Genomic DNA, 15,830 nt, shown 5'->3' with positions numbered 1-15,830 from the left:
TTTACCACTGAGCTATACCTCTACCTCTATATAATTTATCTTAATAAATCTGTTTCTTAAACTTGTTAACATATGTCCCTCTTCCAGATGTCCTCTACATTTCTGAATTTTTCTGAAAATATATTTTAATAGTTATCACTAGTTTTAAGTAAAAGATTAAAAATCAACCATAAAATATGCATTAAAAGCAGTCTCTGATTATATTGCTCTATCTTTATCTTTGAAAGCTTGTATGTTGACCTGCATATGACAGGAAAGGGAATGGGGGATTTTGTTTGTTAGTTGGTTGCCTTTTGTAGTCTTGGGTTATTGAACCCAAGCTTATATATAGTAGGCAAGCACTTTACACATAAGCTTTATCACAAGCCCTTCATTTTTTTCAGTATATATTTCAGTGCTCAGGCACTGTGCTGAGGGAACAAAGATGTCTAATAGAAACCTACCTTGAATTGCTGATAGATTTGTAGGAACATAAGCAGATGACTATCATTTGGACTAGTACGTATTACTTTCAGTATACTTGTGACTGAAGTAGGAAGGTGGTTAAAGGAGTGGATCACTATTCTGTGTAAGAAATTAGGGAGAATACAAAAGAACATAGGAGAGAGAAAAGTGTGTTGGTGATTATTAAAGGGAGAGGTTCTTTATCAGGTAAAATGTGTCACTTGACAATCAAAATCTATTAACCATTTCTAGGTAAAAAGATACAGGTGACCCTATTTTTCTTCCTCCTCTCATGAATGAACTATTCTCAAAGGGATAGTCTTTTATTATTTCTTCTACTTGTATTACTTCTACAAGTATTATTGCTTCTACTTGACCTCTTCTGTACTTGACACTAGGAAAAAGAGTTTGTGGTTTTTTTTTTTTTTTTGGTTACTGGCCTTGTAAGTGCTTTTCATGGCAAGTGCTTAGTTCTTCATCTGAAATCTGAAACCTTCATGACAAAGTACACTTAGGAATTTAGTTCTTTTTTTAACTTTAAAGGTACTCATACTTTATACTGGACATTTTAACTGATGATAATCTGTTAGCATATCCCATAGTCAAACACACATTGCGTTGACCTTTACACTAAGAAATTCAGGTATCATTTTATTGCCAAATGAAATTTGATAATCAAAAAAAGTTATTTACAGATTTTCTCATGTCTAATAATAGATCACTGGTTTCTATTAATCTCCTTCAGTCATTAGACACTCCTATAAGAGAGGAATTGTTATTTATGAGATAAAAGGTTAAATGAGATGTTTAAAAATACTTTGAACATTGTACACTGCTGAGCAATTGAGATTGTAAAAATGAAATGTTTACTTAAAGTTCTCTAAGTAAAGGTAAACTCAGAAAACTAGAAATATTCTGTTTATTATTTTTTTTTTCTTTTCAGGTTGATGGAAGTAATTCCACATTAAGCATGAGCACTCACTTTAAAACGCTTAAAAAGCTGGTAGAAGATCCAACATTTAGTGAAATCCTCATTCCTTTGCAGTCAGTCATGATCCCTACACTTCCATCAATTTTGGGTGCCCATGCTAATCATGACCCATTTCCTGGGCATTGGGCTTATCTTGCAGGCTTCGATGATGTGGTAAACTTCAGTTTTATATAACTATAACTTTTAAATGTAGTTAAGCTTACTTCAAATTAAGCTAAAAGTCTAAGTTTATTTGTAAAGAAATGGAGAGGAAGGGAACTGTTTTATACTGTGATACAAAGTGAAGTGATAATGAATCATAACCACTCTTCACATGCTCATATTTCACATAGTCACAATTTTATTTTCCTATATTTTCTTTTGTCTTAAAAAGCGGAGAGCAGAGGAAACAAAATAAGTTTGATTTGCTTCTTATGAGGAAACAAAATTTTTTTTTGTTTTGCTTTGTTCTTTTTATTTATTTATTTTTATAACCATGTCCATTTAAATGAAAACGAACATTTATAGACAATATTTGGGAATTTGGGCATCGTTCTTTCCAGACTACTTCATGCTGGTAAGGGGCACTGTCATGGGGGATTCTAAGAAGATGCAGAAATCCTGGCTGTAGTCTGCAAGGCTGCTTTGTCCAGCTGTTTTGAATGTGGAAACAAAATTTTTTATTGTTTGTGTATGTGTGAGTTAATGTGAGCATGTGCCACAGCCCACAGACAATCCAAGGATAACCTCAAGTGTCCTCACCTTCCACTTTGTTTCTGACAGAGTTTCAAACTAGCTGGCCCATGAGCTTCCCATAATTCTGGTTCTGCTCCCATCACACCATAAAGCACTGGATTACAGGCATGCTCCAAATTCAGGTCTTCACACTTGGGTAGCAAGTACTCCACTCACTGAACATTACCTTAGCCCATCCCTGTTTTTTAAATACACTGCAGGGAATGAGCCTGTGGCTTCTTTCCTGCTAGGCATGCCTTTTCTTCTGTTACACATGTCCAACCATTAAATGTATGTTTATTTTAAAGAAATAGTGCTAGAGTACTTCCAGAGGTAAGCTTTTGAAAACTCCATATTTATTCCAAATTTAGGACATTTTAAAACTGTTTTAGCTAGGTGGTGATGGCACTTACCTTTAATCCTCTCGCTTGGGAGACAGAGGCAGGTAGATCTCTAGAAGTTCAGGGCCAGCCTTGTCTACACAGTGAGTACCAGGACAGCCTGGTCTATACACAGAAACACTATCTTGGAAAAAAAAGCAACTGTTTTTAGAATCATTTACATTATACACTATAATTACTTTAAGCAGTAATTTTTAGTTTACTCATGAGGTAGGCTTCATTTTGGAGATTTTTTCAAAAGCAAATTACTTTCAATTTATAAATTTATTCTTTGAACATTTATATAATGTATTTTGATAATACCTTTCCAACATTATGATAAATATTTTTTGCTATGTAAAATTTTGTAACTGCTTTGAAAGGACTACCTGAATATGCATGTGTAAGTGCCTGCTTTGCTAACAAAGTCAGGTTTTTGGTTTTGGGGGGATTTTCTTTTTTATTGTTTTGTTTTGTTTTTTTATTTCATATCCATTCCTAATACTTAAGAAAGTATGGCCCTGTTCTTAGACAACCTTTTTTTTTTTTTTAAACTTCTAGGTACTAAAGTAAAAGGAAATTTTGAAATACTAATTTAGTACATATTTCCACTTATTCTAATTTATTATGATGCATAACTCATATTTGTAACATTGAAATTTAACAAAGAATGTCAGCCTTGACTTAAATATAACACTTATTTTTTTAGGTAGAAATTCTTTCTTCTCTTCAGAAACCAAAGAAGATCTCCTTAAAGGGTTCAGATGGGAAGTTCTACATCATGATGTGTAAACCAAAAGACGACTTGAGGAAAGACTGTAGACTAATGGAATTCAATTCTTTGATTAACAAGGTTGGAAATAGTTTGGATTTTTAAAGATTTTAAAAATTATTTTCAATGTGTGTATGTATGTATCCACATTTATGTGAGTATGAGTGCAGGTGTCTGCTAAGGCCAGAGGCATTAGATTCCCTATAGCAGAAGTTACCAGATGGCTGTGAGCCACCTGAGGAGGGTACTGAGAACCAATTGGGTCTTCAAGAATATCAGTAAGTGCTTTTACCTGCTAAGTTATCTGTCTAGCCCCATTGTTTTTATTTTAGAATTGGAAAAATAATGTCATAGTAATGTGGACTTCTCACTAGGCAGTTAGATCACTCTTGAAATAATATGTTTCATTTCTTAATTTTTTTTATTTTATGTACATTGGTGTTTTGCCTGCATGTATGTCTGTGTGAGGGTGCCTGATTCCTTATAATTATAGTTGTGAGAGTTGTGAGCCACCATGTGGGTGCTGGGAATTGAACCCTGGTCCTCTGGAAGAGCAGCCAGTGCTCTTAACTGCTGAGCCATCTCTCTCTAGACCTCATTTTCTCCTTTTTGTGATAAAATGTACATAACATCACTTAATCAAGTATATATTTCAGTGCCATTGAGTGTATTCACATTGTTGTGCAACCATCTTCACCATACATCTCAAAGATTTTATATTAATATTCCAAATTGAAACTATTAAACCGTAACTCTCCATTTCATCTTCCATCCAGTTTTTAACACCTCAGTTCTACTCTCTACCTCCATTAATGTCATCACTATGGGTACCTCACATAAATGCTTGTTTCGCTCAGCAGAATATCTTCAAGATTCAGAATTTCTTTTCATTTAAAATTGAATAATACTATAATTAAGGAAAATCCTGCATCTTCTTTATCTATTTATCCATTATGAATGCTTGAGTTTCTCCCATGTGATATTTTGAATGAATATACCAGTCTCTGTTCAGGTCCCTCACCAGATTATTGGCTATATACTTCAGTTAACTTTTAACAATTATGACTTTGTTTATAGACAAGAATATAAGACATTAATGACAGAAAATATTCTCTATTTAATGGTTTTCCACTTATCTAGACTTATTCAGGCATTCTTTTTCAGTGCTAGAAAAAAAAATTCAGTTTGTGTGACATCACTGTTCAAAAGTAATCATTAACTATTTTTTTGTTTGTTTGTTCTGTTGATAAGTTCTTGTTATCTATCTCAAAGAAATCTGGGAAATCTGGTTCAAGACATTATTAGCCAGGAGTGGTGGTGGTAGCACCATTTAGGAGTCTGAAGCAGAAAGGTTTCAAGCATAGATAGGCCACAAAGAATCTTGACTTAAATGTAGCACTCACTGTCTTTAGGTTTCTGTTCAGAAACCAAACATCTCTGGTTAAAAAAAAAAAAAGGTCAAATGCACCGTGATATGTAAGCCAAAAGTGACTGGAGGATTGTAGACTAATGGAATTCAATTTTTTATTTTAATTTTATAAATAAGACTGAAGCTCAAAATAAAAAGTCAATTATATAGTCTTGTCTATTTTTAATTATTCTTCAGCCAGACATAGCTACATAGCATAAACAGTTATGGGCTGGGGATGTTGGAAAGAATGCTGAGGTCTGGGCTCAAGCTTCCCCAAAAGACAATATAGACTATGCTTGCTTTAACCAAATGTAATATAAAAGTTAATAAATAGTCATTTTAAAGGCAATATGGTGAGAATTTTCACTTAAAATGTTGGATAAATGTTTCTTCATAGATGATTAAACCATTAATTCCAGAGCTTCTTCCATGTTTTTCTGACTTAAGTGTCAGTTGGGCTGGCTTTACTTCATTATCTCGGTTATAGTAAGTTTTAATACTACATTAAAGCTTCTTGTTTGCGTGGTCAAAGAAGAAAATGTGAAAAGTTTCTAACCATGTTTGTTGTAGAGGTTAGACACTGATTTGTACATGAGATTCTGTCCTATAGTTTCCTACTATTGGTGACTACTACTTCCCCCCCCCCTTTTGGTTTTTTGAGACAGTTTCTCCTTAGCTTTGGAGCCTGTTCTGGAACTCGCTCTAAGACCAGGCAGGCCTTGAACTCACAGAGAGCTGCCTGTCTCTGCCTCCCAAATGCTACCACCTGGCTGGCAACTACTTGTTCTTAAAAGATTATTTTTGTTTGTTGTGTGGGGGTAGTGGGTGTCTGGTTTTTTTTTTTTTTTTTTTTTTTTTTGTTCTTTCTTTTTTGTTTTTTAGTTTGAGATCCCAGATTATCCATGAACTGGCTATGTAGCCCAGTGAGACCTTGTAGTCTGAATCGCCCTGCCTCTACCTCTCAGTGCTGGGATTTCAGTTAGATATTACCAGGCTTGGCTTAAATGGTGGTGGTTTTATGTTTGTTTGTTTGTTTTTGGTCAGTTGATAATGTTTCTGAAAGGAACAGGTCAATTGTTAGAAAAATGTGTAAGTTTCCTGCAAAAAGTTTGAGAATTAAACATTCTCAGGTTTGTCCATACCTGGTATATCAGGATTCATCAAATCAGACATAAAGCTTTCTTCTACCAGATGATAACTTTGAAAGAAAACTATTACAATTAAATATAAGAACATGAAAGAAATTTTCATGTCATACAAATAATGCTTTTTTCTTACATTTTTATTATAGCTTATTTTTTGATATATTCCATAATTTTCCATCATCTCAGACAAGACAACTTAAACTATATATATTTATATAGACCTACATGCACTATAGGGTTTTCTTTTAACTTTTTAAAAAATGTATTCTTCTCTCATGTAGTGCATCCTGACTGCAGTGTCCTCTCCCTTCTCCACTCCCAGTACCTCTCCCCCAGACCTACTCCTCTTTTCTTTTCAGAAATGGGTAGGCCTCCTAAGGATAGCAACCAATCATGGCATGTCAAATAAAAATAAAACTATGTACTCCCCCTCATTAAGGCTGAACAAGACAAGTCAGTGGGAGGAAAAGGGTCCCCCAAAGAGGCAAAAGATTCAGAGACAGTCCCTGCTTCCACTGTTAGGAACCCCACAGGAACACCAAGCTACACAATCATAACATATATGCAGAGGGCATAGGTCAGACCCATGCAAGCTCCCTGATTGTTGGTTGAACCACTGGAAACCTGAATTAGCCCTGGTTAGTTGATTCCATTTGCCATTTTCTCGTGGTGTCTTGACCCTTCTGGCTCCTACAATCCTTCCTTGACCTCTTCTGCCGGGTTCCCCAAGCTCTGCCTAGTGTTTGGCTGTGGGTCTCTGCCTCTGCTCCCAATCAGTTGCTGAATGGGATGAAGCTTTGATGATAGTGATTATTCTAGGCTTTTTTGTTTTAAGTAGATAGTATGATTCCTTATGACTTTTTCAGAGAGGAAAGTAAAATAACAATAAGTATTTCTTATCGTTTTTAGATAAAATTAAACATTAGTTTCTGTGTGTAAATACTTAATATTAATGATATCTGTAATGCAGTGGAAAACAAAATAATTGTATTTTGTGATGGTTACAGATACTGTCTTTCAAATATGATATTCTGTTACATTCATAGTGAAGAATTAAAAAGAAGGGTTTCCACAAGGCATTTTAAAGTTTAGAAGTAGAACAGGAACATGACCTTATAGCTTCCTCTAACTTTCAGAATTATTCATTAAAGGCCTTTATCATCACTTTTCCTAGGAAGTGAACAATGTTTAGATACAATACTTAGATTTGAAATATTAGGAATTTGAATTCCATTTTTTTTCATTTTTTTTTTTTTTTTTTGTTTTTCATAGAGCTTAAGAAAAGATGCAGAATCACGTCGAAGAGAACTTCATATCCGAACATATGCAGTTATTCCACTGAATGATGAATGTGGGATTATTGAATGGGTGAACAACACGGCTGGCTTGAGACCTATTCTTACCAAAATATATAAGGAAAAGGGTATTATATTCATTTTACAGTAGAAACGTATGCTATGAGTTAGCTACAAACGTGAAATAGGAATATAATAGTTTTTATCATATCAATGCACATATTTTACTTAAGCCTAGTAGCTTTATTCTATATCCAGAAGCATGTAAAGTATTCTTTCTTACCTCCCTTCCTTTGAACTCTTTTTTTATTCAGTGGGAAAAACTTTTGAGGTAGCTTACAAAAAAGTTGAACATCTTGAACTGAAAAAATATCAATCAAATGTTAAGGATCCATCTTATGAAAATATTAGAACTATGCAAAAAATGAGGCAAAAAGTCTCAGACCATAAGTTTGTCCCTAAGACCTTTGTATCCAGATAATTTTTAGTCTAAGGTTTATCTTACGAATTAGTAACACCCAGGTGTATTGGCATATGCTTTTATTCCCAGCACTAGGTAGGCATAGACAGGTGGATATCTTGTGAAGTCGAGGTCATCCTAATTTACATAGTGAGTTCTAGAACAGCCAGGACTACAAAGTGAGGCCCTGCTTCAAAACACACGAACAAAATTAGTAATTTGCCAGACATGGTTGGACTCCTTTAACCCAAGCACTCAGCAGGTAGAGGCAGGGAGGTCTCTTTGAGTTTAAGGTCATCTTGGTTTATATAGTGAGTTCCAGGCTATGCAGAGCAACATAGTGAGACCCTGTCTCAAAAAATAAAAGAGCATCAATAATATATTGGGTGTAGTGACACAACAAACCTGTAATATCAGCATCAGGATGCAGAAGGAGGCTATCCAAACGTTCAAGGACTGCCTGGCTTACAACATAAATTCCTAAGTTCCAGGCTAGCCCTAGCTACAGGGTGAAGCCTAGATTTAGATAACACTTGCAATGGTAACTGTCTTGGTTAGGGTTTCTATTGCTGTGAAGAGACACCTTGACCACAGCAACACTTATAAATGAAAACATTTGATTGGAGTGGACTGCTTACAGTTTCAGAGGTTCAATCCATTATCATCATGGCGGGGAACATGGCAGTGTGCAGGCAGACATGGTGCTGGCTACATCTTGATCAGAAGGTAACAGGATGTAGAGTGAGACACTGTGAAGCTTGAGTGAAAGAGACTTCAAAGCCCTCCCCCACTGTAAACACACATTCTCCAACAAGGCCATATGTATTCAGCAGGCCAGTACCTCCTAATAGTGCCACTCCCTTTGGGGCCCATTTTCTTTTCAGTCACCACAGTAACCCATGAATTTCATAGACTAGCCTTAAATTATTCAGAATACCAATGTTTCCTTTTAACTAGTGGTTCAGCATACCTCAGTATGACATCCTGATCAAAAGAGGTTACTCTAATTTTAATAAGGGTAGCACCACAGTCCAGTAAGATTACTCACAGTTGAATTTTTCTGAATCTTATATTCTGGAATTATTTGATCATAAATTGTTTTTGTTTGTTTACATTAATTTTCATTAATAAGAGGCTATACTTAATACTTTTGGTAAGTATTAAGGAAAAACGATTTATTTTGTTATGCTATCAAGTTATAACCACTTAGTTGCATAACTGATATTTTTACATTCTTTTCAGTTGGAGCAAAAGTTGACATTTCCTGTCATATTTTAACAAGAATTATTTTTGCTTCTTTTCTCTTTTGGCTGTTTAATTAAAAACCATTCTGTTTTGTAGGAGTGTATATGACAGGAAAGGAGCTTCGCCAGTGTATGCTACCAAAATCAGCAGCTTTATCTGAAAAACTCAAAGTATTCCAAGATATACTCCTGCCCAGGCACCCTCCTGTTTTTCATGAGTGGTTTCTGAGAACATTCCCTGATCCTACATCATGGCAAGTTACTAAGAATATAATGCATTGTTATAATTGAATGTTTCTTTTAATTAAAACTATATATATATGTGTATATATATATATATATATATATATTTTTTTTTTTTTTTTTTTTTTTTTTTTAACTAAACCTGGCGCAAAGTATTTGACAGGCATTGTGCTTCTTTAGGTATAGTAGTAGATCTGCATACTGTCGTTCTACTGCAGTCATGTCAATGGTTGGCTATATCCTGGGGCTTGGAGATCGGCATGGTGAAAACATTCTTTTTGATTCTTTCACTGGTGAATGTGTACATGTAGACTTCAACTGTCTTTTTAATAAGGTATGATATGACTTCAGCTAATTGAATATATTCCCTTGAATTTTCTCTCCCCAACCACTGCTCTCCCTAGCTATGCCTATTAGTTACACCTGCATAACTCTGGGTATCTCTTGACTGGTTTTCATTAGTGCATCTCTTTGGAAAGCTATTCAGGAAACAGAGAACTTGGAAGAATGATGTATGAAAGTTGGCATGAATTTAAGTTCTAATTTAGTTACTAGTTATATAAATATGGGCAGATCAGTTCATTTTTTTAAAGATTTATTATGTATATAGTGTTCTATCTGCATGTTTGCCTGCATTCTAGAAGAGGGTACCAGCTTTTGTTATAGATGGTTGTGAGCCACCATGTGGTTGCTGGAAATTGAACTCAGGACCTCTGGAAGAGCAGCAGTCAGTGCTCTTAACCTCTGAGCCATCTCTTTGGCCCAGATCAGTTCATTTTACAGGTAGTTCCATAAAGTTGTTTCATATTTCCAAATCTGACTTATGAGAATGATCCTGGTTAAACAAAAAGTGTGAGGCTGGGATAGTTCAGTAGAGCACTTACCTAGTATGTGCTAGTTCTTGAATTCAAACCCTAGCAACTAAATAATAACAACTATAACAAATAGTACCAGGTGGGTCCTTGAGTGTAAATTAAGGCTATTGGATACATCTCTAAGAACTTCTGTAATTTTCTACAGTTACAATTCTGGAAAAAGATTAGAAGCTCATCTCAGTTTCTTTGGGTTGCCTATCTTTTTTGGGTTGCTATTAGCTATTACAGGAAGATGAAAAAGTTCATAGACTCAGCTGGAAAGAGATCTAAGGTAATAAGTGGTATAGATCAAACCAAACAAAAGGACAATTTAGGATGACCAGAAGAATAAAAATATATGGGAGAGACATCAGTAATGTCAGGATATGAACAGCTGGACTAAGTTGTTTCCATATCTGAGGGGAAAATATGTGGCTGTTTTCTATTTTAAAGTGATAGTTATAAAAAGAAAATAAGAAAGAGGAGGAAAGAAAGACAGTTGTGAGAATAATTGAATGTTATTATTGAGATTGAATATTGAATACATAAATAATCTTTATAGCAATATTCAGTATACTAAATTGAAGCAAGTGAATCCATTCATCTTCTTGATTTTATCTAAGATCAAGCCATGGTTTCAAATTGCCCAAAAACAAAGGTGAAGTTATATGGCTCTTTCAAAAGATGCCTCTAATATAATTATGTAAATATTTGGAGGGTATTTTTTTCTGTTTCCTAAAGGAGTCTACACATGAAGTTCCAAACTCTTTGAGCAAGTGTTTTATAAGTTTATTATTACAATATAATAAAATCTTGTGTTTTTAAGGGAGAAACTTTTGAAGTTCCAGAAATTGTACCATTTCGCCTGACTCATAATATGGTTAATGGAATGGGTCCTATGGGAACAGAGGGTCTGTTTCGAAGAGCATGTGAAGTGACCCTGAGGCTGATGAGGGATCAGAGAGAACCTTTAATGAGGTAATCATCTGTGCTTTGTAAATAATCTACTAGTGACCTTGAATGTAAATGTTAGTTCCTTAATACATTTTCTTTATATAGAAACCACTTTGTGTTAGCTAAAGTATATTTTTAAAAATAGTAACTTCAGTCTTGGCTTGATGGTCCACATTTGTCATCCTACTCAAAGAGACAGAGGACGGAGAATCATTCATATTGTAAACCATCCTTGTCTACATACTGAGTTCCAGGCCAGGCAGTGCTACACAGTAAGGTCTGCCCTCCACCCTCCAAAAAGCTCCTGATTCTCAGTGGGTTTTGGTATAGTCCATATTATTAATTCATTAGTATTCTCTAATTTTAAGATTTTTTTTCAACACCTGACACAAACACTTCCTATAGTTTTTTTGGTTGTGAGCCTAGCATTTAACAGCGAAGCCATCTCTCCCACCCCACAAGATCCTTCAGGAGGTATTAACAATCATTCTCAATGTCTTCCTCCTTTGTACTTCCACTAATCACTCCTATCTCTGGATTTCCTATAGTTGACATTAATGTCAGTTCGATCATAAAATTTGTGTCCTTTTGTGTCTATCTTTTTTCATGTAGCATAGTGGTTTTAAGGTTTATCACGTACTTCATTCTTTTTAATTACCAAGTAGTATTCTATTATGAATGATAGAGTTGTTTTATTAATTCAACCATCAGTTAATAGAAAGTTTTGTATTGGTCCTACCTTTCAGCTATTATGAATAGCATGACTGTGAATTTTGTGCTAAGGCTCTATGTAAATGAATATTATCAGTTCTTTTGTGTATGCCTGGGAATGAAACTGTTGAATCATGGTACTTTAAATAACCATCACACTGTTTTCCAAAGCAGCTATAAAAACTATAATTCCATTAGTAATGTGCATGAGATTCCATTTCTATACAACTTTACCAACACTGAAGATGTCATTGTTATTTTAATAATCATACTGAGGATGAAATAGCATTCTGTTGTAGTTTTAATTTTCATTTTCTAAATGAACATGAATGTTCAGCATTGGTTTTTTATTCCTTTATTATCATTTGTATGTCTGTGTTAGCCTAATCTGACCTTAACCTCCTGGACTCAGTGTATCCTGACTCAGCATCTCTAGTAGCTAGAACTATAGATGCATACCACTTTGCATGTCTCCTTTACCTGTTTTTTTAATTGGGTTGTCTAGAGTTGTAAGAATCTTTACTTATTCTGGGTACAAGAACCTTGTGACATATATATGATCAACAAATATTTTCTCATTTTTAAACCTTTTATTTTATGTATAGTGGTGTTTGAATGTATGTCTGTGCACCACATGTGTGTGTGGTGCCGTGAAGGCCAAAAGAGGGTGTTGTTCCCTTTGAACTGGAGTCACAGGTAGTTACAAGCTACCATGATGGTGCTAGGAATTGCCCCCTGGAAGAGCAGCCAGTGCCTTTAACCACTTTTAAAAGTTGCTTTCCTGAGGGTAGAGCAATGACTCAGTGGTTAAGAACACATGCTGCTCTTGTAGAGGACCCCAGTTAAATTCCAGTCATCTATGTCAGGCAGCTGACAACTGCCTGGAACTCCAGCTCCAGGGGAACAGGGAGATCCGATGCCTCTGGCCTCTTTAGACATCTATACTCTGTGTATGCACACACATTTTTCCCCAAAGTTTCATTCCTTAGGTGGGAGACAGTTCAATCCATACAGCACTTGCCTCACAAAAGTGAGAATCTGAGTTCAGATCTCCAGAATCCATGTAAAAAGCTGGATGTTGTGGCAGGCACCTGTAATTCCATCAATGGTGAGATGGGAAGTGGAGATGAGCCAATGACTGGAGCTCGCTAGAGCTAGTCTGGCCTATGTGGCAAAATCTGCCAGTGAAAGACTCTTATAGAAGGCATCTTAAAGCCAACCCCTGAGGCTGTGTTTTGCCCTCCATGATTTTTTCTGTCAGTTTTATTTCTGGTGTTGATTGCTAGTTCACGCAAGTACAGCTGCTCTTGTCTTGAAGCCTACAGGACTTCATTTGCTCTAAGTAATTACTCTGGATATATAAAGCAGCTCAGCTACAGATAATGTTTTTTCTTTCTTTTTATTGTCTACTTGCCAGATTTAATCAACATGGAGCAAAGGGAATTTTGCTGATCTTAGAAATAAGGCAGTCAGTCTTTCATTTCTAATTTAGTGTTCTGCATGTGGAGGCCAAAGGTCAGCATCAGCTGTCTTCATTAATCACTTTGCACTTTTTGAGATAAGGCCTCTCACTGGACATAGAGTTCACTTATCTGGCTAGACTGGCTGGCCTCTAAGCTCTAGTCACCACCATCTCCACCACCTCGGTGGCTACATTATAGACATGTACTGCTCCTCCTAGCCTTTTACGTGGGTGCTAGAGATCTGAATTCAGGTCTTGAGGCTTGTATGGCAAGCATCTTATTGATTGAGTCACCAACCCCAATCAGAAAAGCATATTTTTGAAGAACTTAGACATTATGGGATAATACTCTGTTAATCATGGGCAAAGGAATATTTTACTCAGAGGAAGTCATGTTGTGAGTCATTAAAAGAGCCTACATACAACACACTTTTCTAGTAAAGTCAAGAAATACCTTTGAAGTGGCTGAAATCTTAGTTAACCAGGCACAGGAGAAAAGTGTTAGTGAGTTTTAAGAAGGAAATTTCTTTGAAAGAAGTAGAGGAAGCAGAAATGAAGGCATGCTTTCTGCAATGCAGAAAAATCAGCATTCCAGACTGTAACTGAGTGGTGCAGCAGCAGGAGGGATGGGTTAAGTAGGGAGATTCTACTGGGCTAGGATGTAAAACTGCATGACAGATGAACAGGAGTTAAGGATGATAGCTTATGTTTCATTCAGGGCAAGACTGCAAATGATGTTCGTTACTGCTAAGGGAATACAGAAAGAACTAGGAAAAGACAGTGACTTTTGTTTTGAAGATGATTTAAGATAACTGTAATACATCTAAACAGGTTTCCCATAAGTAGTTGGAGTTGATGTCTCGAGCACAAAAGAAAGGTGTGGGCTTGATCTGTATGGTAACTGAAGGTATTATATATTCCTTGAACATGATAAAAGACAAGTTAATAAACACCCATTTAATAGGTAACAGTATAGATCTTGAGATATCACAGAGTTCATCTTACTCCCCCCAAAACACCTGATTCTCCCTTACCTCTTTAGCTTCCCTTACCCCTGCTTCCTCAACACCCCCAAAATAATTCCACATAAACTATCTTGCAGTATTACCTTATCTTTGTATTCCTCCTTTATTCTACTTTTAAATATTGATTTTAGTAAGAATTCTTTTTACAAAGGTAAATAATTTATCATTATTATTATATCTGTTTCAATTTTAGTGTCTTAAAGACTTTTCTACATGATCCTCTCGTGGAATGGAGTAAACCAGTGAAAGGACATTCCAAAGCACCACTGAATGAAACTGGGGAAGTTGTCAATGAAAAGGTTAGTAAAAGCTGCAGTGTGGCATGAGCTAAAATTCACTTTAAATGAGATCTGATTCCAAATATTACTGCTGGCAACTTAAATATTGATTGTAAATGGACATGTCCTGTCCTGATTGCCTGGTTCCAAATAACCAACTCAGAGGCTGAATATGAATTATAAATGCTCAGACAATAGCTCAGGCTTGTTACTGGCCACCTCTTACATTTAAATTAACCCATATTCCTTATATACTCTGTGCCACATGGTGGTTCCTTTATTAGCATGGCACATTCATCTCCTGCCCCCTCTGATCTGCCTGGCAACTCCTGACTTTGCCCTCCTCCGTCCTATCATTCTCAATTTTGCTTTCCCAGCTAATTGTACCCTGTTCAGTTAGTGGCTAATCAGCTTGTTTACTAAACCAAACCAATTACAGTGACAAATCTTCACAGTGTAAAAAAGGATTTTCTAAGATTTCTACAGCAATTGATTACTCTGAAATCTAAAATTAATTACAACCTCAGAGTTGACAAAAATACTTCCAGGAGTCTTTTTCTCCTCCACCTCCATTTTGATGCTGTATTCAGCCCAAGGCTTTGTGTATGCTAAGTATATACACTAATTAATTTCAACACCACCAGGCTTCATCCTCATCCTGAAAATTATTTTTCTAATAATATCATTCTCAGTTTTGCTTCTGGTGTGCTTTTTCTTAAGAAGCTGTAAAGAATTCCAAGTAGTTCATTTCAAATTCCATTTGCGTGCACTAATGTAAAATTTATTAGCCATTAAAACATTGCCACCATCATTAGAATCTTCACTCAAATATTTAAGAACTAACATTTCAAAATAGGTTGCTTTTTGTTTTCTTTATTTTGTTTCTGATAGTGGAAAGGAATAGAATTCCTGGTCTCTTGTTTACTAAACAAACATTCATTCCACCACTGTGATAGCCCCTAGCCCTCAAAACAGATGTTTTAAATTATTACCTTCCTAGAATTGGGATGTGCAGAGTTACCTGGTGATTTTTACAGTACAGAAACATGCCCCATCAGTAGATGTTAGTCATTGTAAACATCAAAATCAGCATCTCAAGTTAACTGGATTTGTTTCATTGCTATAAATGGGATATTGTTTAGTAAAACAGCACTAACATTAATAAAGTAGTGAGAAAAGTAGAAACTCCAAATTACCAACGTTACCTGTTAATTGGGTCTGTAGCCTTAATGACTTTCTATATCTTTTTAGGCCAAGACCCATGTTCTTGATATTGAACAACGACTACAAGGTGTAATCAAGACCCGGAATAGAGTAACAGGGTTGCCATTATCTATTGAAGGACATGTGCATTACCTCATACAAGAAGCTACTGATGAAAACTTACTATGTCAGATGTACCTTGGTTGGACCCCATATATGTAAAATAAAATTATTTCAAAGACTA

General features: G+C 35.6%; 1 protein-coding gene across 3 annotated transcripts in view; it reads left to right on the top strand.

Annotated features, from left to right (window-relative positions):
- Atr (ATR serine/threonine kinase) overlaps positions 1-15,830 on the top strand; it is a 90,972-nt gene extending 75,142 nt beyond the window's left edge. For 2 of the 3 annotated variants that reach the window (XM_051206944.1, XM_051206953.1), the window contains exons 40-47: positions 1,388-1,588; positions 3,239-3,382; positions 7,130-7,280; positions 8,954-9,110; positions 9,280-9,433; positions 10,780-10,931; positions 14,299-14,404; positions 15,635-15,830. In XM_051206944.1, coding sequence (XP_051062901.1) covers positions 1,388-1,588; positions 3,239-3,382; positions 7,130-7,280; positions 8,954-9,110; positions 9,280-9,433; positions 10,780-10,931; positions 14,299-14,404; positions 15,635-15,808 — 1,239 coding nt within the window. In that variant the 3' untranslated portion in view covers positions 15,809-15,830. Of the gene's footprint in view, positions 1-1,387; positions 1,589-3,238; positions 3,383-7,129; positions 7,281-8,953; positions 9,111-9,279; positions 9,434-10,779; positions 10,932-14,298; positions 14,405-15,634 lie in introns of those variants that run through there. The other variant, XM_051206961.1, reaches the window with a different exon arrangement.

The sequence above is a fragment of the Phodopus roborovskii genome, unplaced genomic scaffold (genome assembly GCF_943737965.1).
Source record: "Phodopus roborovskii unplaced genomic scaffold, PHOROB, whole genome shotgun sequence".
NCBI lineage: Eukaryota > Metazoa > Chordata > Mammalia > Rodentia > Cricetidae > Phodopus > Phodopus roborovskii.
This window is presented reverse-complemented; position numbering and strand designations above follow the sequence as displayed.